This window comes from Macaca fascicularis, chromosome 1 (assembly GCF_037993035.2).
Source record: "Macaca fascicularis isolate 582-1 chromosome 1, T2T-MFA8v1.1".
NCBI lineage: Eukaryota > Metazoa > Chordata > Mammalia > Primates > Cercopithecidae > Macaca > Macaca fascicularis.
This window is the reverse complement of record NC_088375.1, coordinates 105827875-105854564: the sequence shown is the minus strand read 5'-3', so window position 1 is coordinate 105854564 and position 26690 is coordinate 105827875. Positions and strand designations below refer to the sequence as shown.

At 53.1% G+C, this 26690-nt stretch overlaps 2 protein-coding genes across 8 annotated transcripts; one reads left to right on the top strand and one right to left on the bottom strand.

Moving 5' to 3' along the window:
* The first annotated feature begins 356 nt into the window (after positions 1-356).
* On the top strand, positions 357-12865 carry HCN3 (hyperpolarization activated cyclic nucleotide gated potassium channel 3). Of its 3 annotated transcripts, XM_015456197.3 has the most exons (9): positions 357-494; positions 719-796; positions 5630-6059; positions 7005-7166; positions 7568-7786; positions 8194-8340; positions 8756-8996; positions 10189-10353; positions 10796-12865. In XM_015456197.3, the coding sequence occupies exons 3-9, from the start codon at positions 5649-5651 to the stop codon at positions 11479-11481; spliced, it is 2031 nt and encodes a 676-aa protein (XP_015311683.2). In that variant the 5' UTR covers positions 357-494; positions 719-796; positions 5630-5648; the 3' UTR covers positions 11482-12865. The 3 variants fall into 3 exon arrangements, 2 of the variants coding, with proteins under 2 accessions (XP_015311683.2, XP_005541606.2); XM_005541549.4 differs by having other exon boundaries at positions 357-796; XR_012413826.1 differs by lacking the exon at positions 8756-8996 and having other exon boundaries at positions 357-796.
* PKLR (pyruvate kinase L/R) lies at positions 12278-25036 on the bottom strand. 5 transcript variants are annotated; one of them, XM_005541551.5, is made up of 12 exons: positions 24899-25036; positions 24484-24573; positions 23709-23891; positions 18626-18717; positions 18398-18529; positions 18077-18263; positions 17445-17715; positions 17170-17320; positions 16449-16601; positions 16188-16354; positions 14794-14975; positions 12278-13693 (listed from the first exon to the last, which is right to left on the bottom strand). In XM_005541551.5, exons 1-12 carry the CDS (start codon positions 24996-24998, stop codon positions 13587-13589), a joined length of 1815 nt encoding a protein of 604 aa, XP_005541608.2. In that variant the 5' UTR covers positions 24999-25036; the 3' UTR covers positions 12278-13586. The 5 variants fall into 5 exon arrangements, with proteins under 5 accessions (XP_005541608.2, XP_005541609.2, XP_005541610.2 ...); XM_005541552.5 differs by lacking the exon at positions 24484-24573; XM_005541553.5 differs by lacking the exon at positions 24899-25036 and having other exon boundaries at positions 24484-24595.
* Between the last annotated feature and the right edge of the window lie 1654 nt (positions 25037-26690).

Here is a 26690-nt window from a genome sequence, read left to right as displayed (position 1 = left end):
ATGCCTAGGACAGTGTTGAGAGAAGACGGAAGCAGGACAGAAGTCCCTGGGCGAGAGTGGGGAAGAATCCCAAAAGCCATTTCCACTTCTTCCATTGGTCCCAAATCCCTCAAGCTACACATCCGCGTCCGATTTTCCCGCCACTGCAGGAGGCTCCTCCTCCCTGGCTCTCAGTGGATGAAAGGCTAACACTAGGCCACGCCTCTCCCTGGCTCAGGCTGCGCGCCCCGCCTTCCTTGCTAAGCCACGCCCGTCTCGGAGTTCCTCCAGGATCCCGGCTTCCCAGCCCCGCCCGGTCTTCGCGCTGCCCTCGCCAGGGGGCGCCGCGCAGCCAGCCCGCCGCCCGCCAGTCTAGCGCACACCCCCTCCGCCCCGCGCGCCGGCGGTTCCGAGCCTACGACGCCTCCGCTGGAACCCGCGGGGCTGCGCCGACTCCCACTCTGGAGGGGTTGGGGGTACCTGATGGCCACATAGGGCTCTAGGAGGCGGAGCGTGTAAGCGGGGTGGGCGCCATGGAGGCGGAGCAGGGGCCGGTTGCGGGGGCCAGCGAAGGGGCGACCCCTGGGCTGGAGGCCCCCAAGGTGCCTCCCGTTGCTCCCCGGCCTGCGACCGCGGCCTCAGGTCCGATCCCCGGATCTGAGTCTGAGCCTAAGAGAAGGCACCTTGGGACGCTGCTCCAACCTACGGTCAACAAGTTCTCCCTTCGGGTGTTCGGCAGCCACAAAGCAGTGGAAATCGAGCAGGAGAGAGTGAAGTCAGCGGGGGCCTGGATCATCCACCCTTACAGCGACTTCCGGTATTGGGGGCTCGGCCGGGAGGGCAGGGTACATCAATCCCACCCTCGCGGGCAGCGACACCGGGACCCGGCCCGCACCACCCTCCACGGTCACTTCATTTCCAGCCCAGGGATCCCTTGGTGGGGCGGGAGAGTCACTTCCTCCAATCTAGCCTGGGAATTCCTGGGCGGGTATCCCCTGCCGGAGGTCCTCCGTGCCTTGGCAAGCTGGGGGCACCAGAAGGGGCAAGCAGATATCAGGGGATCTCCAGAGACCTGGATTTCCTCTTTCAGGAACCCAGGACCCCAACCGGACCACAGGAAGTACCGGAGTTTGGGACCCCTGCCTCCTCCAGTCCTGCTTGCTGGAGATCTGGGAAATTATATTCTAAGTATCGGGGCCAGTCTGAGGGAGAAGCCGAGCTCTGCTATCTCCCATCTCCACACCTCCTCCTTAGCACCTGCCTAGTTCAGCATGACTATCAGGAAAAAATAGGGACGCTGAAGGGGGCGAGGGTCCAGACCTCAGCTCTGGTTGCTGTCCCTAGTGCTGAAGGCGGGGGCGGCGGGGCGGGGCCAAGACTCAGAGTGACTGAGGAGGAAGCAGGGACAGGACCACCACCCAGGTGACTCCCACAGAAGGGACAGAGGGTGGGGGTGGGGCCATTTCACAGTCTCCGTCAGGCTGTACCTCTACATCAAGGTCGCTAGGGGAGGACAGCAGCCCTGTCCTTGGGGGGAAATGAAGGACAGCTCTTGGATGAGGCAGGGATGTGTGCAAAGCACCTAACCTGGGGAACGAAAGAAGCAGAGAGGAAGAGGTGTGAATCTGAAGCCTGGAAATACAGTTGTAGACCCAGACATTATCTTGAATCCACATATATACACACTCCCTCTATGTCCCTCTTCCTCCCATTGTTCCTTTCACTCCTGTCTTTGCTGCCTCGTTCCCACCCAGCCAGCGTGACTTTTCTAGCCTCCTGTGGATCTCGCTCCCTTCCCTCAGTTCACTCGCAGACGGATCCCCAGAAGCCTGGTATCCCTCTGATTGTGCTTCTCCATTCTCTCTACTACATCACCTGCCAGGCTTGTGACCAACCTGTGAGTCAGGCTGTGAAGATGCTTTCATGGCTAGGCGAACCCTCTTTCCCTCCCCCTCTTAGTGTCTCACAATACAGGATTTCTCCTCAGCAGCCCAGGAGAGAAAAGAAGAGTGGTCGAGGGTTTTTGTTTATTGAAAACATACAGTCTAAGGGGCTTCCCAGAGACCAGGACTTGAGGAAGCTTCTTTCAGGGCTGAAAATTGATTTTGCAGTCCGAGTTAGAAGGGGCTAGCTAGCTCCTGAGTTGACACTGGGATTAGGTGTGTCCTAGAATTAAAATCACCATAAGTAACTGAGTCCCTGAGATTATCCTGTGACATTCTCTGAATGAGGGCTTCACACAGTTCCCTCTTGACCTCTTCTTTCCACGGTGTCTGTCACAGCAGTGTCACTCACCCCGGCCCATGCCTCTGCCTGTGCTCCGCCAGAGTCCCAGTGGACACAGGGAGGCCAGAGGAGGAAAGATATGCAGAACTCAAGCTTTGCTGCTTCATGATCTCCTGTGGAGCTTCTCTGTGTGTGCAGCCCTGTCTAAGGTTCTGTGGAGGGGAAAGGGCATCCCTGGAAAGCTCAATTCAGAGGAAGGCAGGATAGACCACCCCACCCTGGGACATGGATGAGCAAACCCCAGCAGAGGAACAGGATCTGTGGGTCCAACTGTGTTGGAGAAGAGGAATGGGGTGGAGAAGGCTGGGGAGGGCATGAGGTCCTAGACTAGAATGGGCAGATAGCCGGAGATGGGAGAAGCAGCAGCCTTTTCAGAAATCTGGGGATAAAGAGTGAGTGAGTTATAACACCAACTAGTGCCTATACCACACTGTCACATCTATTGTCTCCACGTAAATGTTTTCAACAATACTGTGAGATTAGCACGGGGTACTTTAGCTTTTTGTTTTTAACCTTAAAAATATTTAGCAATGGGCCGGGCGCGGTGGCTCAAGCCTGTAATCCCAGCACTTTGGGAGGCCGAGGCGGGTGGATCACGAGGTCAGGAGATCGAGACTATCCTGGCTAACATGGTGAAACCCCGTCTCTACTAAAAATACAAAACACTAGCCAGGCGTGGTGGCGGGCGCCTGTAGTCTCAGCTACTTGGGAGGCTGAGGCGGGAGAATGGCGTGAACCCGGGAGGCGGAGCTTGCAGTGAGCCGAGATCACACCACTGCACTCCAGCCTGGGAGACACAGCGAGACTCCGTCTCAAAAAAAAAAAAAAAAAAAAAAAAAAAAAAATATATATATATATATATATATATATATGTTTAGCAATGGGCCGGGCGCGGTGGCTCAAGCCTGTAATCCCAGCACTTTGGGAGGCCGAGACGGGCGGATCACGAGGTCAGGAGATCAAGACCGTCCTGGCTAACAAGGTGAAACCCCGTCTCTACTAAAAAATACAAAAAACTAGCCTGGCGAGATGGCGGGCGCCTGTAGTCCCAGCTACTCGGGAGGCTGAGGCAGGAGAATGGCGTAAACCCGGGAGGCGGAACTTGCAGTGAGCTGAGATCCCGCCACTGCACTCCAGCCCGGGTGACAGAGCAAGACTCCGTCTCAAAAAAAAAAAAAAAAAAAAAAATTTAGCAATGGCGAGGTAAACGATATATAATAGGGATATATATGTATATGGAAGAGTAATTTTATTTATTTATTTTTATATTTATTTATTTTGAGAAGGAGTGTCACTCTGTCACCCAGGCTGGAGTGCAATGGCACAAATTTGGCTCACTGCAACCTCTGCCTCCCAGGTTCAAGCGATTCTCCTGCATCAGCCTCCTGAGTAGCTGGGATTACAGGCTCATGCCACCACGCTTAGCTAATTTTTGTATTTTTAGTAGAGGTGGGGTTTCACCATTTTGTCCATGCTGGTCTCGAACTCTTGACCTCGTGATCCACCCACCTCAGCCTCCCAAAGTGCTGGGATTACAGGCGTGAGCCACAACACTGGCCAATTTTTATTTGTTTAAGACAGAGTCTCACTCTTGCCCAGGCTAGAGGGCAGTGGAGTGGTTTCGGCTCACTGCAACCTCCACTCACAGGTTCAGGCAATTCTCCTGCCTTGACCTCCTGAGTATCTGGGATTGGGATTACAGGTGTGTGCCACCACACCCGGCTAATTTTTTTTTTTTTTTTTTTTTTTTTTTTTGAGACAGAGTTTCACTCTTGTTGCCCAGGCTGGAGTATAATGGTGTAATCTCAGCTCTTGGCAACCTCGACCTCCCAGGTTCAAGTGATTCTCCTGCCTGTCTCCCCAGTAGCTGGGATCACAGGCATGCACCACCACGCCCGGCTAATTTTGTATTTTTAGTAGAGATGGGGTTTCTCCATGTTGGTCAGGCTGGTCTCAAACTCCCAACATAATCAGGTGATCCTCCCGCCTTTGCCTCCCAAAGTGCTGGGATTACAGATGTAAGCCACCGCCCCCAGGGCCTGGCTAATTTTTAATTTTTTTTTTTTTTTTTGAGATGAAGTCTCTCTCTGTCACCCAGCCTGGAGTGCAGTGGTGTAATCTCTGCTCACTGCAACCTCCACCTCCCGGGTTCCAGTGATTCTCCTGCCTCAGCCTCCCGAGTAGCTGGGACTACAGGTGTGTGCCACCACGCCCAGCTAATTTTTATATTTTTCATAGAGACGGGGTTTCACCATGTTGGCCAGGATGGTCTTGATCTCTTGACCTCATGATCCACTCATCTTGGCCTCCCAAAGTGCTGGGATTTTTTTTTTTTTTTTTTTTTTTGAGACAGAGTCTCGTTCTTGTCACCCAGGTTGGAGTGCAGTGGTGTGATCTTGGCTCACTGCAACCTCTGCCTCCCTGGTTTATGCCATTCTCCTGCCTCAGCCTCCCTAGTAGCTGGGATTACAGGCTCCCGCCACCATGCCCAGCTAATTTTTGTACTTTTAGTAGAGATGGGATTTTGCCGTGTTGGCCAGATTGGTCTCAAACTCCTGACCTCAGGTGATCCGACAGCCTCGGCCTCCCAAAGTGCTGGGATTACAGGCATGAGCCACCGGGCCCGGCCTAATTTTTAATTGTTTGTAGAGACAGGATCTCACTATGTTGCCCAGGCTGGTCTTGAACTCCTGGACTCAGGTGATCCCACTTTGGCCTCCCAAAGTGCTGGGGTTACAGGCATGAGCCATAGCTTTCCTTTTGAGACAGGGCCTCGCTCTGTCAGTCAGACTAGAGTACACCTCGGTCTCCTGAGTAGCCGGGACTGTAGGTGCACACCACCATGCATGGCTAATTTTTTTATTTGTTGTTGAGATGAGGTCTCACTATGTTGTCCAGGGTGTTTCTTGCTTCTTTTGCTCAACATTGCATTTTTGAAATTCATCCATAGAACTGAATGTAGCTGTAGTTGGGTAATTTCACAGCTGTATGGTATGCCAGCCCATAAATAGTGTATTTATCTACATATCTATCTACATTTTTCCACACAAGGATATGTGCATTGTTCTCAAATTTAATGCTGCTGTAAACATTCCTATGTGTATCTCCTGGAGCGCATGTTTCCCTTGGAGGTGTCTATACCTAGGAATGGAATTGCTGAGTTGCAGGGAATGCAAATGTTTAACTTCAATAGATAAGTATTTTCCCAAATGGTGGTCCCAACTTATACTCCCAGCGGCTGTGAACAGTCATTCTGTTACTGTGTATTTTTGACCATTCTTGGCCATGGCAGCCTATCTTCTGTCAGTCTAGTGACTGGTGAAATATCCTCACCGTTTTACCCCTCATCTCACTCCCACCTTAGGTTTTACTGGGACCTGATCATGCTGCTGCTGATGGTGGGGAACCTCATCGTCCTGCCTGTGGGTATCACCTTCTTCAAGGAGGAGAACTCCCCGCCTTGGATCGTCTTCAACGTATTGTCTGATACTTTCTTCCTACTGGATCTGGTGCTCAACTTCCGAACGGGCATTGTGGTGGAGGAGGGTGCTGAGATCCTGCTAGCACCGCGGGCCATCCGCACGCGCTACCTGCGCACCTGGTTCCTGGTTGACCTCATCTCTTCTATCCCTGTGGATTACATCTTCCTGGTGGTGGAGCTGGAGCCACAGTTGGACGCTGAGGTCTACAAAACGGCACGGGCCCTACGCATCGTTCGCTTCACCAAGATCCTAAGCCTGCTGCGGCTGCTCCGCCTCTCCCGCCTCATCCGCTATATACACCAGTGGGAGGAGGTGGGGCGTGGAGGTGGCGGGGGCGGCGGGGGGCGGCGGGGGGCGGGGTAGTGCTGGCAGACTCCTCTAGGAAGATGCTATGGGTGGGGCTCCTGGTGACCCTATAGGGTGGGGAAGATGGGTGGAGCTTCCGTGGGTGAGGTCTCTCCAAAATTGGTGGGGGAGAAGCAGGAACAGAATGAGGATTCAGGGGATGGGACCTGGGGTGAAGATGGTGGCACAGGAGGGTGGAGCACAGCTGCCAGACACACTTTAGAGTTAGCTGGATGCTGGGTGGAGGAGGAGGTGTGGAAGACGCTGGAGCTTCAGCTTCAGAGCAGCAGAATTTAGTGGTTCAGACTGTGGGCTCTGCAGTCTCATTGTCTTTGGTCAGATCCCAGTTTTATTGTTTACTCTAGGAGACTTGATTTTCTGTTCTATAAAATGAGAGTGTTAAATACACTTGCCTGTGATAAGGCTGTTAGAATTAAAGGAGTTAATACATGCAAATCACTTAGAAAGGTGTCTAGCACATACTAAGTTCTCAGTGAAGCCACTATTATGTATTATTATGACTGGAAAGGAGAGGGCTGCTGGCATTAATTCTTACACATATGCTCTGGAGACATTACACTGTGAAATGCCCTCTCTCTTTTCTAGGCTACACTTGGGCAGCTTGTGCAATAGATTTGTTTGATTCTCTGCTGTGACACTTACTATGTGGTTCTGGGCACATGACTGACCTCAGCTTTCCTATCCATAAGATGAGAGAAATAAGAAACTGCTTTGCATTAGCTATACATGTCTGCCACAAAACTCCATACAAATGAATAATAGTTTCATTTTTTAATTCATGGGGGCTGGGGCTGGGGAGTAGTTCAGAGAGAGAATTTGCCAGGCTGGGAATGGAGGAGGACAAGCAGGGAGGGGTTCCTGTCCACAGCAGCTCCTCCTTGGACTCCTCAGATCTTTCACATGACCTATGACCTGGCCAGTGCTGTGGTTCGCATCTTCAACCTCATTGGGATGATGCTGCTGCTATGTCACTGGGATGGCTGTCTGCAGTTCCTGGTGCCCATGCTGCAGGACTTCCCTCCCGACTGCTGGGTCTCCATCAACCACATGGTGGTGAGAAGTCCCCACAGCTCTGCCTTTCCTGGGCCTTCTTAGGGCTCTTCTGCCCGAGTAGCAGGGATGGCACAGGGAGCAGGAGGTGGGAGATGATCACGACAGAAAATAGGAGTGAGGAGGTGGGGAGGAGGGAGGAAAGGGGAAGGAGACCCAGAAGAAGTGCTCGTGTGTTGGAGGGAGCAGGCAACTAAGGGTACCTAGCCAGAAGCTGAGGTCCCCAAGTTGCAATAGAGGACCCTTTTGCCTCAGGGCCCCCAGAACCAAACTTAAGTGCCTGCCAGGAGGAAGGCCTGCAGTAGAAGGGGGCAGAGAGAAAGACCAAAAGAGGAAGAGGGGCAGGTGGAGAATGAGGCTCCAAGGGGCCCATGCCCAGCTCTGCAATACACTCTGCCCCTCAGAACCACTCGTGGGGCCGCCAATATTCCCATGCCCTGTTCAAGGCCATGAGCCACATGCTGTGCATTGGCTATGGGCAGCAGGCACCTGTAGGCATGCCCGACGTCTGGCTCACCATGCTCAGCATGATCGTGGGTGCCACATGCTACGCCATGTTCATCGGCCACGCCACGGCACTCATCCAGTCCCTGGACTCTTCCCGGCGTCAGTACCAGGAGAAGGTCAGCAGGGACAGGAGAGGGAGGTGTGGCATGGAGGGGTGTTGGAGACTGGGTAACCTGACTTGACGCCCATTCTGATGTGTGCCCCTGTTGCATCTCTGTTTCCTTTCCTGCCCTGTGTCCATTTGTTCCCTGCCCCTGCGTGTACCTTTTCCTTGTTTGAACCTATGCCTGTGCTTGGCCCCTCCGCTGTCCACACCTGGGTTTTCCTATGACTGTGCTCTGTGTCTTCCTGGTACCCACCATTATCCATATTGCTCTGTGGCCCTATGTATCCATGTCTGGTTCCATGTTTCACCCCTTTGAGTTTGACCTGTGTCTCTGACCTCCCCCACACACACCCCACTGTTCCGGCCCCAAATCTCTCCCTGTGTCCTCTTGCCCCTGGCAATGGGCTGGCCCTCCAGTATAAGCAGGTGGAGCAGTACATGTCCTTCCACAAGCTGCCAGCAGACACGCGGCAGCGCATCCACGAGTACTATGAGCACCGCTACCAGGGCAAGATGTTCGACGAGGAAAGCATCCTGGGCGAGCTGAGCGAGCCGCTTCGGGAGGTGGGGCTGGGTTGGACCTGGAAGGGGGACTCTTCAGGGACCTGGAGTGCTGTCTGGTGGTAGGGGCTATTGGTCAGCAGGTGCTCCTATAGGGAATGAGGCCTGCAGAGGGCCCTGTGGGAGGCCAGGTATTTGGGGGGCTTTCAGGGGCTAGGGTCTTTCTTGAAGGTCCTTTGCAGGTGAAGTATACATGAGGAGGGACTATAGGGATCTCTGTTTTCGGGGAATGGTCCCACAAGGGCTCATGGGAAAGATCCGAAGGCAGGAGCTTAGGGATGGTCCCAGGTCCACTGACGCATCCCCATCCTTTGGCAGAACATGACCCCAGGGGTGGGGTTTCTGGACGCAGATGAGCTTGGGGGATCATCTCAGGTCACCAGGCACAGCCTGCCTGACAGGCCCCTCCCCTGTCCAGGAGATCATTAACTTCACCTGTCGGGGCCTGGTGGCCCACATGCCGCTGTTTGCCCACGCCGACCCCAGCTTCGTCACTGCAGTCCTCACCAAGCTGCGCTTTGAGGTCTTCCAGCCGGGGGACCTCGTGGTGCGTGAGGGCTCCATGGGGAGGAAGATGTACTTCATCCAGCATGGGTTGCTCAGTGTGCTGGCCCGCGGCGCCCGGGACACACGCCTCACCGATGGATCCTACTTTGGGGGTCAGCAGGCCTCAGGGAGGGTGGCAGGGTCACGAGCAGACAGTGGAGAGGGCAACTGCTCCTGGGCTCAGGATCCCTATCTGGGTACGCTGCAGAATCACAGAGCTCCAGCCCCTCCCCAGGCCTACTCACGGAGAATCTCTGGGCTGGGATCTGGAGCTCTGCAGTTTTTTTGTTTGTTTGTTTGAGGCGGAGTCTCACACTGTTGCCCAGGCTGGAGTGCAGTGGTGCAATCTTGGCTCACTGCAAGCTCCGCCTCCTAGGTTGATTCTCCTGCCTCAGGCTCCTGAGTAGCTGGGACTACAGGTACCCACCACCATGCCTGGCTAATTTTTTGTATTTTTACTAGAGACAGGGTTTCACCATATTAGCCAGGATGGTCTCAATCTCCTGACCTCATGATCTGCCCGCCTCAGCCTCCCAAAGTGCTGGGATTACAGGCGTGAGCGACCGCGCCTGGCCTGAGCTCTGTAGTTTTTAAAAGCTTCCCAGGAGATTCTAATGCACAGCCAGGTTGCAAACTACTGGGCCAGAGGGCCTTTTAGAACCCTTAGACAGTGAAATCCAAGGAGCCTATGAGATGAGGGAAAGGCAGGAGTGAAGCACGACTGTCCTGGAGCATGAGCTTTATGGAGCTGCCTGGTGGTGTGATTCAGGGACCCAGCCTGTGGCAGTAGGGGCAGTTCAGCCAGCCACTGCCCAAAGTGACTGGAGGCTCATATAATCTCTCAGCCCCCATACCACCCACTATCCCCATCACATTGCACTTTGCTCTTTGACACTGCTTTTCTCCTTCAGGGCTGCCCTCAGTGTTTATTCAAAGGGGTAGGAGGGGTAGGTACACTGAGTTGCCCAGGTCTACTTCTTGGGATAGAGTAGTCGGGGAGGGGTGGGAGTTAAAGTGAAGTGGAATCACTGGGAATCTAGGGCCAGCAAGACCTGTCTGGTCGTCAGCCTTCATTTGGACAGAGTAGGAAGGACAGGGAGCAGTAATCCAGTAATTGTGGGAGTCTGGAGAAAGACAATGCTTGGGGTGTTTAGGGACCCTGGGGCAGGGAGGTAATAGATAATCAATGGTTTCTCCCACATCTAGGGAGGAGCCTTAGAAAGTGGGGTCCACTGCTACAGGCTCAGTGAGAGGAGTTCCAGGGACAAGGACAGGGCTTCTGAGGCTTCCTCCCAATTTCTGCAGAGATCTGCCTGCTAACTAGGGGCCGGCGCACAGCCAGTGTTCGGGCTGACACCTACTGCCGCCTCTACTCACTCAGTGTGGACCATTTCAACGCTGTGCTCGAGGAGTTCCCCATGATGCGCCGGGCCTTTGAGACCGTGGCCATGGATCGGCTGCGCCGCATCGGTGAGACCTGTCCACCTATCTGCTCTGGGTCCAGGCTGTGCCCTCACCCCACCTCCAAAGCAAGGAGCCCAGGGTTTAGGGCTCCAGGATCATATCCCAATCAATTCAGCCCCAACAAATGCCCCCTAACAGGCCTTTCGACACTGTGGCCCACTGTCCCTATCCCTCAGCATGTCCTACCCAGGAGAGATAGCATCCCAAGTCTCCATGTCCTGAGTCCTCCTTCCCCTGAGTACCAGTCCTCTGACCCTCGCTGTCTCTGATACATACCCTCTTCCTCCAACCCCCATCTCCACCCGCATAGCCCCATTGCCATACTACTGACTCCCATCCCCTACCCTCAACCCCACCCCATCCTGATACCCTCATACTCTTTGATATCCAACCTCCATCTTGGATTCCTTCCCTATCCTTAACTTCTCCCTCCCGGGACAACTTTTAGGCAAGAAGAATTCCATACTGCAGCGGAAGCGCTCTGAGCCAAGTCCAGGCAGCAGTGGTGGTGGCATCATGGAGCAGCACTTGGTGCAACATGACAGAGACATGGCTCGTGGTGTTCGGGGTCTGGCCCCGAGCACAGGAGCTCGGCTCAGTGGAAAGCCAGTACTGTGGGAGCCACTGGTACATGCGCCCCTTCAGGCAGCTGCTGTTACCTCCAATGTGGCCATTGCCCTGACTCACCAGCGGGGCCCTCTGCCCCTCTCCCCTGACTCTCCAGCCACCCTCCTTGCTCGCTCTGCTCGGCGCTCAGCAGGGTCTCCAGCTTCCCCGCTGGTGCCCGTCCGAGCTGGCCCGTGGGCATCCACCTCCCGCCTGCCCGCCCCACCTGCCCGAACCCTGCATGCCAGCCTATCCCGGGCAGGGTGCTCCCAGGTCTCCCTGCTGTGTCCCCCCCCAGGAGGAGGTGGACGGCGGCTAGGACCTCGAGGCCGCCCACTGTCAGCCTCCCAACCCTCTCTGCCTCAGCGGGCATCAGGCGATGGCTCTCCTGGGCGTAAGGGATCAGGAAATGAGCGGCTGCATCCCTCAGGGCTCCTGGCCAAGCCTCCAAGGACAGCCCAGCCCCCCAGGCCACCAGTGCCTGAGCCAGCCACCCCCCGGGGTCTCCAGCTTTCTGCCAACATGTAAAACCCTTGAGTACATCCAGCCTTAGTTCTTGGGGTGCAGTAGTATGTACCCTAAGGCAGATGCCTCTTGGGGAAGGCCGTGGGGACCTGAAACATTGCCCCATGGAAATGTCGACCCTGTGCGGACATTCCCCATACTGCCATGAAGACGGTCTCAGCTCAAGAATCCTGTAGCTTGTCCCATCATAATCCATTCACCCATTCATCATGTGTACTGAGCAGCTACCATGTTCAAGGTAATATGCCAGGCGCTGTATGTCTCCACTGCCAAGTAGAAGTGACTCAAAACCCTCTGACAAGAATATTCCCCTGGCTATGGTCCTGCCAGGTGCAGGCCCAGGCCCATGACCCCACCTTTACTAAGCACAAGTACTTGCCACCGCCATCACTGCCAAGTAGCTAGATGTCTCTGTTTCCCTGCCGATGATCCTGCAGGTTCTGCCTGGCCTGGTTATCTTCCTGTTCCTGTAGCATAGCCAGGCACTGCCAGTCACCTGCGCCCCCATTACTGCCAGCAGATGTCTTGAGTCCTGAGTGTAGGTATCCACCTTTACCCACTCACTGCCACCTGTGGACACTCCGTGCCTACCCCCTGAGTGGGAGCACACTTCTAAGTTCCCTGCAGTCTCTGTCCTGTGGTAGACCATCTTTTTGTAAACCGGGAGGTGCCTCTCCCCCGTACCCTCTGCCCCAGTCATGCCCCCCTAAAGGTTAAGGAGTAGTTGGCACCTCCTTATTAATATGCCGGCCTAGATCCCCGCTGGTGGAGGGGCAAATGGTTGAATCCTTGTGAGATATTTTTTTCTTTGCTTGTTTATTTATTTATTCATTTATTTAATTGTATTTATTCATTTACTAATTTTATGTGTTACCAATTCATTTTGTTTACCCATTCCTTTATCCATCCCTCCCCTCCTTTTCAGATAAGGAGACAGGAGGAGTAGGAGGAGGCAGGGCCTCTCCATGCCAGCCTCTGTGGTCCTTTCCCAAACCCATCAGCGCAATACTTGAACCTTCTCCCAGGTAGGGGCAGGAGGAGCCACATGAGAGAGGGAGAAGGACTGTGTTTACCTTTAGAGTTTTGTTTTGTTTTTTTCCTTCTGAGTTTGCTGTTGGTGCAGGAGTAAGGGAAAGGCCCAAGGTATCCAAGCCTGGGAAGGGCAGGCCAGCCAGCACCTCTGCCTTCTCAGGGACAAGAGCAGTCCTTTACCACACTCACTCACTCTGTCTGTCCCCTCTGCTACTCTACAGCATTAGAGACTGTGGGGCCAGGACCCCAAGTCTCCTTTCCTTCTGGGTGGGGAGTTCTGGGGTTGTTGGTGTGTGGGAGAAGTTTTATAATTGCTTCCAAACAGCTGGGTTTAAATATAAAATAGACACACTCATTTTTGGCTCTTGGTTTGTGTGTGGGAACAAAGTGAGTGGGAAGGAATTTCTGGGTGCAGAAGGAAGCAGCCAGGGATTTGACCAAGCAAGGTATCAGGCGGGCATGAGAGCAGCCAGGACAGTGGTCTACAAGCCCAGCACAGAGGTGAAGACAGTGACAAAATCAGCTGCCCAGCCCTCCCTTCTCCCCAGCATCCATCCCACCCAGTTTTCCCCAAAGCGTGGACTATCATGTCACTGTTAGTCACCATGAAAGGGTAGCCTGCCCTGGCACGAGATGCCCAGATTATCATGAGGGCCACATATGAGAATGGGAGACTGTGGACAAGATTGCCCTGTCTCCCTTCTCCCTGACCCCAAGGGATGAGATGTCTGGGGTTATGGAATTAACCAGCCAAACTGGGATTAAAGGCTCAAGGCATCTTAGGGCCTGCTGAGTGGATTGGATGCAGGGAATGTACAGTTGGTGCTGTCGGGTGGCCAGTGCATAATTGGACACAGACTTTCAGGACCTGTGTGAAATGGAGACGGGGAAGGGGCAACCTCGAATGGGGCTAGATGGCAGATATAGTTTCAGATAGGCCTCAGGTAGGGAGGTTCAGGAATAGAGAAGAGAGGACTTAAAGGTGGGGCTTTGGAGGGGTGTGGGCTGGAGGACGTAGACTGGGGAGGAAGGGATGGGATACAGGGGTAGGCTGGGCCAGAGGAGGGAGGGGCGTCTCAGGATATGCTCAGCACCCGCATGATGTTGGTGTAGCCGGAGCCAGGTCGCCAGCCTGTCACCACAATCACCAGGTCTCCAACACGGAGGAAGCCACGGAGCTTTCCTTGGGGAGGGAAAGAAAACAAGACATCGGACAGGCGTGGTGGCTCACACCTGTAATCCCACACTTTGGGAAGCCAAGGCGGGCAGATCACCTGAGGTCAGGAGTTCGAGACCAGCTTGGCCAACATGATGAAACCTTGTCTCTACTAAAAATATAAAAATTAGCTGGGTGTGGTGGCGTGTGCCTGTAATCCCAGTTACCCAGGAGGCTGAGGCAGGAGAATCACTTGAACCCAGCACCCAGGAGGTAGAGGTTGCAGTGAGCTGAGCCGAGATCGCGCCACTGCACTCCAGCCTGGGCGACAGAGCAAGACTCCATCTCAAAAAAAAAAAAAAAAAAAAAAAAAAGAAGAAGAAGAAGAAGAAAAGAAAGAAAGAAAATCAGTCATTGAAAATTAGTCATTGAGGGACCAGGCCAGCCCTGTAACGAGAACCAGCCACCACCCTCCACCATGTCAAGGCCACCCTGTAGGGAATGAGGCAGTGAAGTATGTCCCATAGGTGGCACGCAGGGAGTATCACCACTGCAGTATATTAAAGGCACAAGATAGGCCGGCACGGTGGCTGACGCCTGTGATCCCAGCACTTTGGGAGGCCGAGGCAGGCAGATCATGAGGTCAGGAGATCGAGACCATCCTGGCCAACATGGTGAAACCCCGTCTCTACTAAAAATACAAAAATTAACCGGACGTGGTGGCACGTGCCTGTAGTGCCAGCTACTCAGGAGGCTGAGGCAGGAGAATCACTTGAACCTGGGAGGCGGAGGTTGCAGTGAGCCGAGATCGTGCCACTGTACTCCAGCCTGGCGACAGAGCGAGACTCCATCTCAAAAAAACGAAGAACAAACAAAACTCCTAGCAGGAGTATCCGTGCTAGGACAGAGTGTGTTGCTAAGTAGCACAGCTGTCTGCCTGTGTGGCTATGCTGATGGAAGAGGTGTTTGTGATATGCCAGACTGATATCTCAGTCTTAGTGACTCTCACAGGGAAAACCTGGAACCACAGGAGAGAGGCAAGGCCCTTTGAGTGGGTATGGGAAGCTGGGTTGGAGGACTCCTGATATGAATGGTAGGAGTGGGCGGGGAAGGTCTAGGTAGCTCACCACTTTCAATGCCAAATTGCACCCGGCGATCTACGTCATCTGCCCAGATGGCTTCTGGAGGTTCACGGTAAAGCAAGGGGAAGACTCCTCGGCATAAGTGGACCTGGCGGGCAGCTTGGGCAGAGCGGGTGACAGCAATGACTGCTGCCCGAGGTCGGTACTGAGACAGAAGCTGGGCTGAGCTGGAGAAGGCAGAGAAGGTCAGCCCAGAACAGCGAGGGAGTGGTGAACCAGGAAAGGAGAGTCTGGGTTCTGGTTCCAGGTGTCACTAACAAGCTGTGTGACCCTGAGTAAGTCATCATACTTCTCTGGGCCTTGGTGTTCTCACCTGTAAAATGAGTGTAAGAATGCCTGCCTCCCAGGCTGGGCACAGTGGCTCATGCCTGTAATCCCAGCACTTTGGGAGGCCAAGGTGGGAGAATTGTTTGAGCCCAGGAGTTGAAGACCAGCCTAGGCAACATAGTGAGACCCTATCTCTGTTTAAAAAAAAAAAAAAAGAATGCCTGCCCTCCCTACCACACAAGAAAGATATGAGATAATATGGATGTATCGAATGAGATAATAAGGAGAAATCTCTTCAAAAAATATAAAAACTGGCCAGTCACGGTGGCTCATGCCTAGGATCCCAGCAGTCTGGGAGGCCAAGGAGGGTGGATCACCTGAGGTCAAGAGTTTGAGACCAGCCTGGCCAATATGGCAAAACCCTGTCTCTACTAAAAATACAAAAAATTAGCCGGGCGTGGTGGCAGGCGCCTGTAATTCCAGCTACTCGGGAGGCTGAGGCAGGAGAGTCACTTGAACCTGGGAGGTGGAGGTTGTGGTGAGCCGAGATTGCACCATTGTATTCCAGCCTGAGCAACAGAGTGAGACGCCGTTCTCAAAAGAAAAAACAACAACAACAACAAAGTATAAAACCCTTTTGAGAATGTGCATTATGTGCTTAATTTACTGTATAGATATTAGGTACTATGTAGTACTTAATATCTCCTGTTAATCCTCACAACCCCATGAAGAACAAATCATTACCTTGTCCTGTTCATGAGGAAAGACAGCAGGCTAATAGAGCTACATTTCAGAGTAAAGACTTAAACTCAGACCTACTGGGCCCTTCTGCAATACCTCAGCATTTGTAGGCTCTGTGGGCCGAATGGACTTGCCTCTGAGCCCCAGGAGCCCAAATGGCCTTGAAGCCAATGTGCCCAGTGATGCTGCTATCCCCTTCCAGCCCTAGAAGCTCACTGGCATTCTGTGTCTCCTGGCCTCCAGCTGTCATTGCTGCCTCTCCTTTTGTCTCAGGTGGACACGCTTCACTCCTGGTGACCAGACTAAACCCAGGCCTGGGGCCCATCCCAGCCTACCCTTGACCCAAATCTCCATCTGGGCATCCCCCTCACCGGCCAGTTGTGGTCAGTACGATGATGGCAGCAGCACAGCACTTGAAGGCAGCCTCCACGGCGCCAATGGCGATGACCTCAGTGGGATCACGGCTCAGTGGCGCTGCCCGACGTAGCTCCTCAAACAGCTGCCGGTGGTACACTGCAGCCTCTGCCTCCCGGGCAATCTGCAGGTGCCAGAATGTCAGGCTGGGAAGGGGCACTGGGGTATGGAAGGGATTTGGTTCCCTGGCCCATTTGCTTTTCATTCTGAGCTCCTACCGCATGCTGCATCTTCACGGCTTCCACAGGGAAGTTGCCTTTGGCAGTCTCCCCTGACAGCATGATGCAGTCGGCCCCATCTAGCACAGCATTGGCCACATCGCTTGTCTCTGCCCTCGTTGGCCGGGGCTTGGTAATCATGCTCTCTAGCATCTGAGGGACAGCATGGACATCAAAGATGTAGGAGTCACACCGTGACTTGAGACCCTGCCCAAGCTACTCTCTGACACCCACGTTCTCAGAGGGTCCCGAAATCCAGGGTCACAGTCACAACCCCTGAAAATAGGGGTCAAAGTATATCTAACTTTATCATTTGAGGATCAAACACTTGTCAGCAAAATGTGCTATAAACCTACAGTGTGGGCCGGGCACGGTGACTCACGCCTGTAATCCCAGCACTTTGGGAGGCCGAGGTGGGTAGATCACCTGAGGTGAGGAGTTCGAGACTAGTCTGGACAACATGGTGAAACCCTGCCTCTACTAAAAATACAAAAAGTAGCCTGGTGTGGTGGTGGTAACTGTAATCCCAGCTACTTAGGAGGCTGAGGCAGGAGAATTGCTTGAACCCAGGAGGCGGAGGTTGCAGTGAGGGAAGATTGTGCCACTGCACTCCAGCCTGGATGACAGAGACAAAACAAAACAAACCCTTACAGTATGGGTATTCATCCACAGTTGTCCCTAAAACCCACAAAGTGCCGAACCTCAAGGGCTCACTCCAGACCTGTGTAGCACAGACAACAGGCTTGCCCGCCAAGTTGCAGCGCCCAATCATCATCTTCTGAGCCAGGAAAACCTTCTCTGCTGGAATCTCGATGCCTAGGTCCCCGCGTGCCACCATGATACCGTCGCTCACCTCCAGGATTTCATCAAACCTGAGAAGTTGGGAGAATCAGGGTCGAGGCAGAAAGCCAGGAGATGCCAGGCAGAGGCAGGCGGGAGAAGAAAGGTGATGGGGAATAGCGACAGGGCCAAAGGGGAACAGAGCCCGAGCCTCACCTCTTCACACCTTCGTGGTTCTCAATTTTGCTGATGATCTTGATGCCCTGTCCTTCCGGCCCCAGAGCAGCCCTGACAGCAGCCACATCGCTGGCTTTCCGCACAAAGGAGGCAAACACGATGTCCACTCCATGCTCCACCCCGAAGCGCAGGTCCCGGACGTCCTGCTCGGACAGCCCGGGCAAGTCCACCTCGGCCCCCGGCAAGTTCACGCCCTTACGGCTGGCCAGGACGCCACCGTTCTCCACTTGGGTCACCAGTCCCTCTGGGCCTGAGGACATGGAGAGAGCCAGCTGCGGTCAGGGGTGAGGACCGGGCACAGTTACAGCAGAGAGGACACTGGGCTTGGACCCCCAAGAGGTCAGGAACCACGCCCTCCTCGTCTCTCCGCCCTTGTTCTGGGCTCTGCCCAGAAGAGGCACAGATGGACATCCGTGGAAGAAACAACCCACCCGTAGTCCAGCCCAAACCCAGGGTGAGCGCGGAGTTGCATGCTGGGGACTCCTGGGACAGGCTGGCAAAGACGCGTGGCCAGGGGAAGGTGTGGTCGGTCTGAGGGCTGATGGGGGAGCCAAGGAGAAGGGAATGTGCCCAGCGCACGGATGTGGTCAGGGCGGGAGGCGCGTCCGCACCGATTTTCTGGACCACTAGGGAGATGAGCCCGTCGTCAATGTAGATGCGGCCCCCCACAGGCACGACCCCGACAATATTGGGGTAGTCCACCCACACGGTGTTCGCGTTCCCCCGCGTCCGAAACGCGGGGTCCACAGTCACCAGCACCTGGGAGCCCTTCACCAGCTCCACTTCCGACTCCGGACCCTAGGGGCGGAGCCAGAGGAGACGTGAGTTCTGCGCCCCGGAGTCCGGGACCCGCCCCTGCCCACGCCTGGACCCAGTCCAACTGGCACCGCCTTTCCCGCCCCGGCCCGGCGAGTCCCAGCCCCACTGCTCACCCCCTGCAGGATCCCAGTGCGGATCTCCGGTCCCTTGGTGTCCAGGGCGATGGCCACGGGCCGGTAGCTGAGCGGGGAAGCTGCAAAGCTCTCCACCGCCTCCCGGACGTTGGCGATGGACTCAGCGTGGTACTGGGGGAGGGAGCGGAGCGAGGGTTTCAGGGGAAGGTGGCCAGGACCTCGAGGCATCCTCCTGCCCCACCCACCGCCCGGCGGCCCGTCCTGCACCTCGTGGGAGCCGTGGGAGAAATTGAGTCGCGCAATGTTCATCCCGGCCTTGATCATCTCCTTGAGGCGCTCCACGGAGCGAGATGCCGGCCCTAGAACCAGAAATTCACGTTCAGACAACATTCCCCCAGAACATGAGAGGCAACCAAACCCAACCCATTACCACTCTCAGAAGGCCTCGCGCCACAAGAGTCCTGTTACCTGACCTTTACTCCCTGATGCAACCCCTGCTCACAGATCACAGACTCCGCTTCCCTCTCCAGCAAACATCTGTCCCCTTGGGGAGACGACACTGTGGAAGTAGGAGGGGAGTGCCCTCCTCCAGGCCTGAGGTCACTGTGTGGGCATGTGATGTATGTAAGTGCTGCTTGCCCGGCTACCCCAGGGTATGGGGTGTAGGGCAGGGGCTGGGAGCCAGGTGAGGGCGTTTGGGTGCGGGGTTTTAGAGCTAGGAGGCCTCATGAACTGAGGAGAACTGAGTTCTATCCCACGTCAGCGCTGCTATGGGGCAGCTGCTAGCTGAGAGCAGGTTGGCTCATTCTTCGGTCCCTATCTGTCTTCCCACCTGTGCACTAGATCTCCTCCTTCTCACCTGCTCAAGGACATAGATTCAGCCATTCTGTGGTCCTCTGTGACACCCATGTTTTCCTTTCTTTTTCTTTTTTTTTTTTTTTCTTTCTTTCTTTTTTTTTTTTTTTGAGACAGAGGGAGTTTTGCCCTTGTCACCCAGGCTGGAGTGCAGTGGCAGCATCTCTGCTCAATGCAACTTCTGCCTCCCCGGTTCAAGCAATTATCCTGCCTCAGCCTCCTGAGTAGCTGGGATTACAGGTGTGCACCACCACACCTGGCTAATTTTTTTTGTATTTTCAGTAGAGAAGGGGTTTCACCATGTTGGCCAGGCTGGTCTTGAACTCCTGACCTCAGGTGATCCACCCACCTTGGCCTCCCAAAGTGCTGGGGTTACAGGTGTGAGCCATCTCGCCCAGCCATGTTTTCCTTTTTTACTGGATCATCCCCATCAGCGTGTAAACCTACTGTTATTTCTTTCATCATTTAAAAAAAATTCTAGGCCGGGCACAGTGGCTCAAGCCTGTAATCCCAGCACTTTGGGAGGCCGAGACGGGCGGATCAGGAGGTCAGGAGATCGAGACCATCCTGGCTAACACTGTGAAACCCCATCTCTACTAAAAAATACACACACACAAAAAAACTAGCTGGGCGAGGTGGCAGGCACCTGTAGTCCCAGCTACTCGGGAGGCTGAGGCAGGAGAATGGCGTGAACCCGGGAAGCAGAGCTTGCAGTGAGCTGAGATCCAGCCACTGCACTCCAGGCTGGGCACATAGCGAGACTCTGTGTCAAAAAAAAAAAAAATTATCTTAATCCCCTGGTTTCCCCTCAGTCCCAGTTTTTGCTCTCTCTTGCAGCAAAACTCATTGCAAGAGTTATCTGTACTTGCTGCCTCCAGTTCCCCTCCCCCATTCTCCCTTGAATCCACCCCACTCAGGCGCTGGCCTCCATCTCTCCACTGCATCTGTTCTTGTCAAGGTCACCAAGAACCTCTGTGTTGTTGCTCAGTGTAATGCTCAACGCTCAGTCCTCCTCTATTGGCCCATCAGCAGCCTGGACACACATCCCTCTTTGACACACTGTCTTCACCTGACCTCCAGGACCACACCCTCTCTTGGTTGACTCCTACCTCACTAGCTGCTCCTTCCCAGTCTCCTTTCCTTGTTCCTCCCCTTAACATTAGATACCCTGTTCTCTTCTCTGTCATTTCACCTACACTCCTTTGGTGATCTCAACTAATCTCATGGCTTGAGATACCATGTATATGTAGTCAACTCCCAAGTGTCTCTCCAATCCAGACCTCTCTCCCAAACCCAGAGTTGTGTACCTGACTGCCCCCTCTCTATCACACTTGGATGGCTAATATACATCTCAGACTCAACATGTCCCAAGTGAACTTCTGCTCTCTCCCGAACCCCTTCCACCACAGTCTTTCCTGCTCAGTGGATAATGCATTGTTGCAGTTCCTCATGGCAAAAACCTCAGAGTCACCTGTCACCTTTGACTCCTTTCTTTCTCGCCCTCACTCCCTACCCCAAATCCAATCAATCAGCAAATCCTGTCAGCTCTACCTGCAAAATACATTCAGAATCTGACCACTTCTCACCACCTCACTGCCGCCAACTGGTCTGAGACAGAAATACTGCAGGGCACCCTTCCCCCGACCCTCCATCTATTTTCAGTACAGTAGCAGGGGAGGGGAGGTTCTATTAAAACATAAATAAGAGCTTGTCATTCCCCTGCTCAAAACCCTGCAGCAGTTTCTCATTTCACTCGGAGGAAAACGCAACTCAAATTCTAAAAATGGCCTACAAAGCCCCACCTGATCTTCCTCTCCCCGCAGTCTCTTCATATCTGCAGCTCTTCCCCCTTGATGGTTTTTAGCTCTTCTTTTTATTTTATTTTATTTATTTTTGTTTTTGAGACAGAGTCTCGCTCTGCTGTCCAGGCTGGAGTGCAGTGGCCGGATCTCAGCTCACTGCAAGCTCCGCCTCCCAGGTTTACGCCATTCTCCTACCTCAGCCTCCCGAGTAGCTGGGACTACAGGCGCCCACCACATCGCCCGGCTAGTGTTTTGTATTTTTTAGTAGAGACGGGGTTTCACCGTGTTAGCCAGGATGGTCTCGATCTCCTGACCTCGTGATCTGCCCGTCTCGGCCTCCCAAAGTGCTGGGATTACAGGCTTGAGCCACCGCGCCTGGCCGGTTTTTAGCTCTTCTAACCTCCTTGACTTAGGCCTTGGCACTGACTGGTCCTTCTTCCTGGAATTCTCCTCCCGGATCTTTGCATGGCTAATTCTCTTATCTCCTTCAAGTCTTCCCTTAGGTCTCATTTTCTCAATAATGGGTACCTGACCTCCCTATTTAGGGCTGCAACTTGCCTTCACCCTTGTACCCCTGATGCCCTTACCATACTTGATTTCTTTCCCATAGCATTTATAACTTTTACTTTTTCTTTCTTTTCTTTTCTTTGTTTTTTTTTTTTTTTTTTTTTTTTTTTTTTAAAGACGGAATTTCGCTCTGTCACTAGGCTGGAGGACAGTGGCACGATCTCTGCTCACTGCAGTCTCCGCCTTCCGGTTCAAGCAATTCTCCTGCCTCAGCTTTCTGAGTAGCTGGGACTACAGGCATGCACCACCACGCACAGCTAATTTTTGTATTTTTAGTAGAGATGGGGTTTCACCATGTTGGACAGGATGGTCTCAATCTCTTGGCCTCGTGATCCATCTGCCTCCGCCTCCCAAAGTGCTGGGATTACAGGTATGAACCACTGCGCCTGGCCATTTTTTTTTTCTTTTTTTTAAGACAGAATTTTGCTCTTGTTGCCCAAACTGGAGTTCAATGGCATGATCTCGGCTCCCTGCAACCTCCGCCTCCCAGGTTCAAGCGATTCCCCTGCCTCAGCCTCTCGAGTAGCTAGGATTACAGACACATGCCACCATCCCTGGCTAATTTTTTGTATTTTTAGTAGAAACAGGGTTTCACCATGTTAGCCAGGCTGGTCTCGAACTCCTGACCTCAGGTAATCCACCTGCCTCAGCCTCCCAAAGTGCTGGGATTATAGGCATGAGCCACTGCGCCCGGCCAACTAACTTTCTTTCTTTCTTTTTTTTTTTTTTTTTTTGAGATGGAGTCTCGCTCTGTCGCCCAGACTGGAGTGCAGTGGCGGGATCTCAGCTCACTGCAAGCTCCGCCTCCCGGGTTTACGCTATTCTCCTGCCTCAGCCTCCCGAGTAGCTGGGACTACAGGCGCCAGCCACCTCGCCCGGCTAGTTTTTTGTATTTTTTAGTAGAGACGGGGTTTCACCGTGTTAGCCAGGATGGTCTCGATCTCCTGACCTCGTGATCCGCCCGTCTCGGCCTCCCAAAGTGCTGGGATTACAGGCTTGAGCCACCGCGCCCGGCCTTTCTTTCTTTCTTTCTTTCTTTCTTTCTTTCTTTCTTTCTTTCTTTCTTTCTTTCTTTCTTTCTTTCTTTCTTTCTTTCTTTCTTTCTTTCCTTCCTTCCTTCCTTCCTTCCTTCCTTCCTTCCTTCCTTCTTTCCTTCCTTCCTTCCTTCCTTCTTTCCTTCCTTCCTTCCTTCCTTCCTTCCTTCCTTCTTTCTTTCTTTCCTTTCTGTTTTTTGACAGGGTCTCATCTGTCACCTAGGCTGGAGTACAGTGGCTTGATCATGACTTACTGCAGTCTTGACCTCCTGGGCTTAAGTGATCCTCCCACCTCAGCCTCCCGAGTAGCTGTAACTACAGGCGTGCACCACCACACCCAACTAATTTTTGTATTTTTTGTAGAGATGGGTTTTGCCATGTTGCCCAGACTGGTCTCAAACTCCTGGGCTCAAGGAATCTGCCAACCTTGGCCTCCTAAAGTGCTGGGATTACAGGCATGAGCCACTGAGCCCAGCCCACTTTTATTTATTTATTTATTTATTTATTTATTTATTTATTTTGAGATGGAGTTTTTCTCTTGTTGCCCAGGCTGGAGTGCAATGGTGCGATCTTGGCTCACCACAACCTCCCCCTCCTGGGTTCAAGCGATTCTCCTGCCTTAGCCTCCTGAGTAGCTGGGATTGCAGGCATGCGCCGCCATGCCTGGCTACTTTGTATTTTTAGTAGAGACAGGGTTTCTCCATATTGGTCAGGCTGGTCTCAAACTCCTGACCTCAGGTGATCTGCCCTCCTTGGCCTCCCAAAGTGCTGGGATTACAGGCATGAGCCACTGCGCTCGGCCTCACTTTCTAACGGAATAAATAATTTACTTATTTTAAATAATTTATTGTGCTTACTGTTTATTGTCACACCAGCTAGACTGTCAGCTCCCCCAGGGTAGGGATTTTTGTCTGTTTTTTTCGCTGATCTACTCCCAGGGCCCAAAATCTTGTCTACTATATGCTCAACAAATTTTCATTGAATGAATGGCTGTGTCAAACATGGAGAAGTCTCAAAGGAGACAAGAGATGAAGAAGCACCTCAAGAAACACCAGTAGGCTCTGTGAGGCTGCAGGGGATGGGAGTGTTTACCGATGGTGGCAATGATGCTGGTACTGCGAGCAGCCACGGGCTCGGAGTCAATGTCCAGTAGGCAGAGGTGCTCCAGGAAGGTGTCTGCCATAGCAGCTGGCAGCTGCTGCTGCTGGAAGAAGGCAGTGCCCAGCTCCTGGGTCAGTTGGGCCACACTAGCCCGCCGAAGATACCCCGCTGGCCCTGTGGTAGAAGGGGACACAGGGACTGCATGTCACCTGCCCTTCCTCCCCATGCCGTCATCTCTCAGCATACCCTCTATTCCTTCCCTTCTTATGAGCTGGGCATCATGCATATATTATCTTATTACGTCACAAGGATCCTATAAAACAGGTACTGTTAAATGTTCTATAATTATCCAATTTTATGGATAAAGAAACAGAGACTGAGAATAAATGGTCCAAGATCATACAGCTTTTAAGTATGGATCAGCTAGGATTCAAATCTAGGTCTGACTAACTCTAGCCCAAGTTCTTGACCACTCAGTTATACTGACCCCGCACAAGCCAGGACCCCCCAACCTGCAACTACTGATGCCCCTCAACCCCACCACCCCTTGATGTCTAGTCCCCAGCAGCCTGTCCCTATTCAGGCTCAGAATCACCCAGTTCCTGCTCCGAAGGTCTCTGTTTTCTCCCTTCTAACCCCTGGCTACTGGCTGGCTTCCCCACCCCATCCTCTGAGTCTCCCGGACCTCTCAAAGCTGCTACAGACCCAGAGGTCCCTGTAGCTTGACCCAGCCCAGTTCAGAGGAGCCCCCCCATTCCAGCCGCACCTTCCATGCCACTGCACACCTCTCTGGGTCTCCCTCTTTGTGGGTCTGCTCCACACTGTTGGGTTGTCAGAGGCATGAGACCCAGCTGGGCTGGGGATCAGTTCTGTAGACTGGTTAAAGTGTCACCAGTGTCTCCTATTCCACTGGAAGCCCTGTATGCCAGGGGCCAGAGTCCAGGAACCACGGGAGTGCCCCGTGGCTTACATGTTGCAGCTCTGGCCTGCCTATAGGGCCTGGAAAAGGCCCATGCCAGGGTCCATAATTTAACACAAGGGAGGTTCTGAAGAACGTATGTGTCTCTCCAAAACCCACCTAGCCAGTGGCTGATATGGATCATTTATACCCTCCACCCTGGCTCCTAGTTTCCACCCTCATTTTCCTCCTATGTTCCATGGCTTCTGCTTCCCCTTCTTACCTCCTGGAGCCCCAATCAGGATGGACTTCGCTAAGTCTCTTTGGGACTTAGAGACCCATGACCAGCGCCGCGGGGATGGTATGTTCTCCTGGATCGACATACTTTCAGTGTGGGCCTGGGGCTGCGGGGCCGTGGAATGAGAGGGGGAGGATGACAAAACTGCCGGTCTTATCTAAGGGAGCCAGAGAAGAGAAAAGGGGCACACCCAGTAGGCCACCCTGTCCCTACAGAGTCCCTGCCCCAGAACTGCCTGCCCTCATCTCCTGGCATTTCCTTTCATCCATTTTTCCTGATAAATTTTCAATCCATTCATACTATCTGGTCATCCATGTGAATAGATATACATATATATTTTTTGGTCATTCATATGGCCCCCTTTTCTTTGTACTTTATTGAAGTTAGCCCTAGTGAATCCAGGGAGCAGGGGCTATAGGGTGGGGCTGGAGCCTGAAGAAAGGCAAAAGGGATCACTGTGATAGTATGGTGGGGGGAGGGACACCCAGTTCTGCCCACTTTTTTTCTCTGTCTCAACCAAGAAATGCAGAGTGCCTTCACCACTCTGTAACCTGGCCAGCTGCATGTTTTTGCCTACAGGTTTGAACCCAAGATGGTACGTTGAACATTCCCAGACACTGATAAACTTGATTAGGTTGTTGCTGGAAACACTGAAAGATCGACTATTTTACTAAACTTATAGACGCCTACCCCCAGGGAAATTTTCTTTCCTCCCTTCCTTCCTTCCTTCTTTCTTTTCTTTCTTTTTTTTTTTTTTTGACAGAGTCTCACTCTGTACCCCAGGCTGGAGTGCAGTGGTGCAATCTCAGCTCACTGCAACCTCTGCCTCCTGGGTTCAAGTGATTCTCCTGTCTCAGTCTCCTGAGTAGCTGGGATTACAGGCATGTGCCACCATACCCGGCTAATTTTTGTATTTTTAGTAGAGACGGGATTTCACCATGTTGGTCAGGCTGGTCTCGAACTCTTGACCTTGAGATCCACCCGCCTCGGCCTCCCAAAGTGCTGGGATTACCGGTGTGAGAAACTGCACCTGACCTAATTTTTGTATTTTTTTTGTAAAGACGGAGTTTCACCATGTTGGCCAGGCTGGTCTCCAACTCCTGGCCTCAAGTATCCACCAGCCTCAGCCTCTCAAACTGCTGGGATTACAGGTGTGAGCCACCATGCCCAGCCTATCTTTCTTCTTCTTCTTCTTTTTTTTTTTTTTTAAAGGGTCTTACTCTGTCACCCTGGCTGGAGTGCACTGGTGTGATCATGGCTCACTGTAGCCTTGATCTCCTGGGCTCAAACGATCCTCCCGCCTCAGCCTCCCAAGTAGCCGGTACTACGGGTATGCACCACCATGCCTGGCAACTTTTTAAATTTGTATTTATTACAAATATTTTTTTCCTTTCTTTCCACAGGTGTTGACTTTTTATTTTAGTAGAGACTGGTGTCACTCTGTTGCCCAGGTTGGTCTTGAACACCTATGCTCAAGTGGTCCTCCTGCCTTGGTCTCCCAAAGTGCCAGGATTACAAGTGTGAGCCATAGTACTGGCCTCAAATTTCTTAAACACTCCTATAAACACCATATCCTGAACCCCTCCTTGAGAACATACCTGGGTAGAACACCCATTGTCCACAGCAAGGATGTGCAGCAGCTGTTCTGTAGGTAAGTTCCCTTAATGTCTGCTTTGGCCTGATTGCCCTGGCATTTAGCACTTCACTCACTGGAATCCCAACCAGCCTTATCTTGGGATGGTTTGGGGCATCCTTTGCGAGAGCTGCCCTGATGCCA

Coding starts and splice junctions, on each gene's coding strand:
- HCN3 (XM_005541549.4), top strand. CDS start 513: ATGGAGGCGGAGCAGGGGCCGGTTGCGGGGGCCAGCGAAGGGGCGACC. Junction 7,167..7,567: donor TCTCCATCAACCACATGGTG/GTGAGAAGTCCC, acceptor TCTGCCCCTCAG/AACCACTCGTGGGGCCGCCA. Junction 8,341..8,755: donor TGAGCGAGCCGCTTCGGGAG/GTGGGGCTGGGT, acceptor TCCCCTGTCCAG/GAGATCATTAACTTCACCTG.
- PKLR (XM_005541551.5), bottom strand. CDS start 24,998: ATGTCGATCCAGGAGAACATACCATCCCCGCGGCGCTGGTCATGGGTC. Junction 18,530..18,625: donor TCTCCCACGGCTCCCACGAG/GTGCAGGACGGG, acceptor TCCCTCCCCCAG/TACCACGCTGAGTCCATCGC. Junction 17,716..18,076: donor CCTAGTGGTCCAGAAAATCG/GTGCGGACGCGC, acceptor CCATGTCCTCAG/GCCCAGAGGGACTGGTGACC.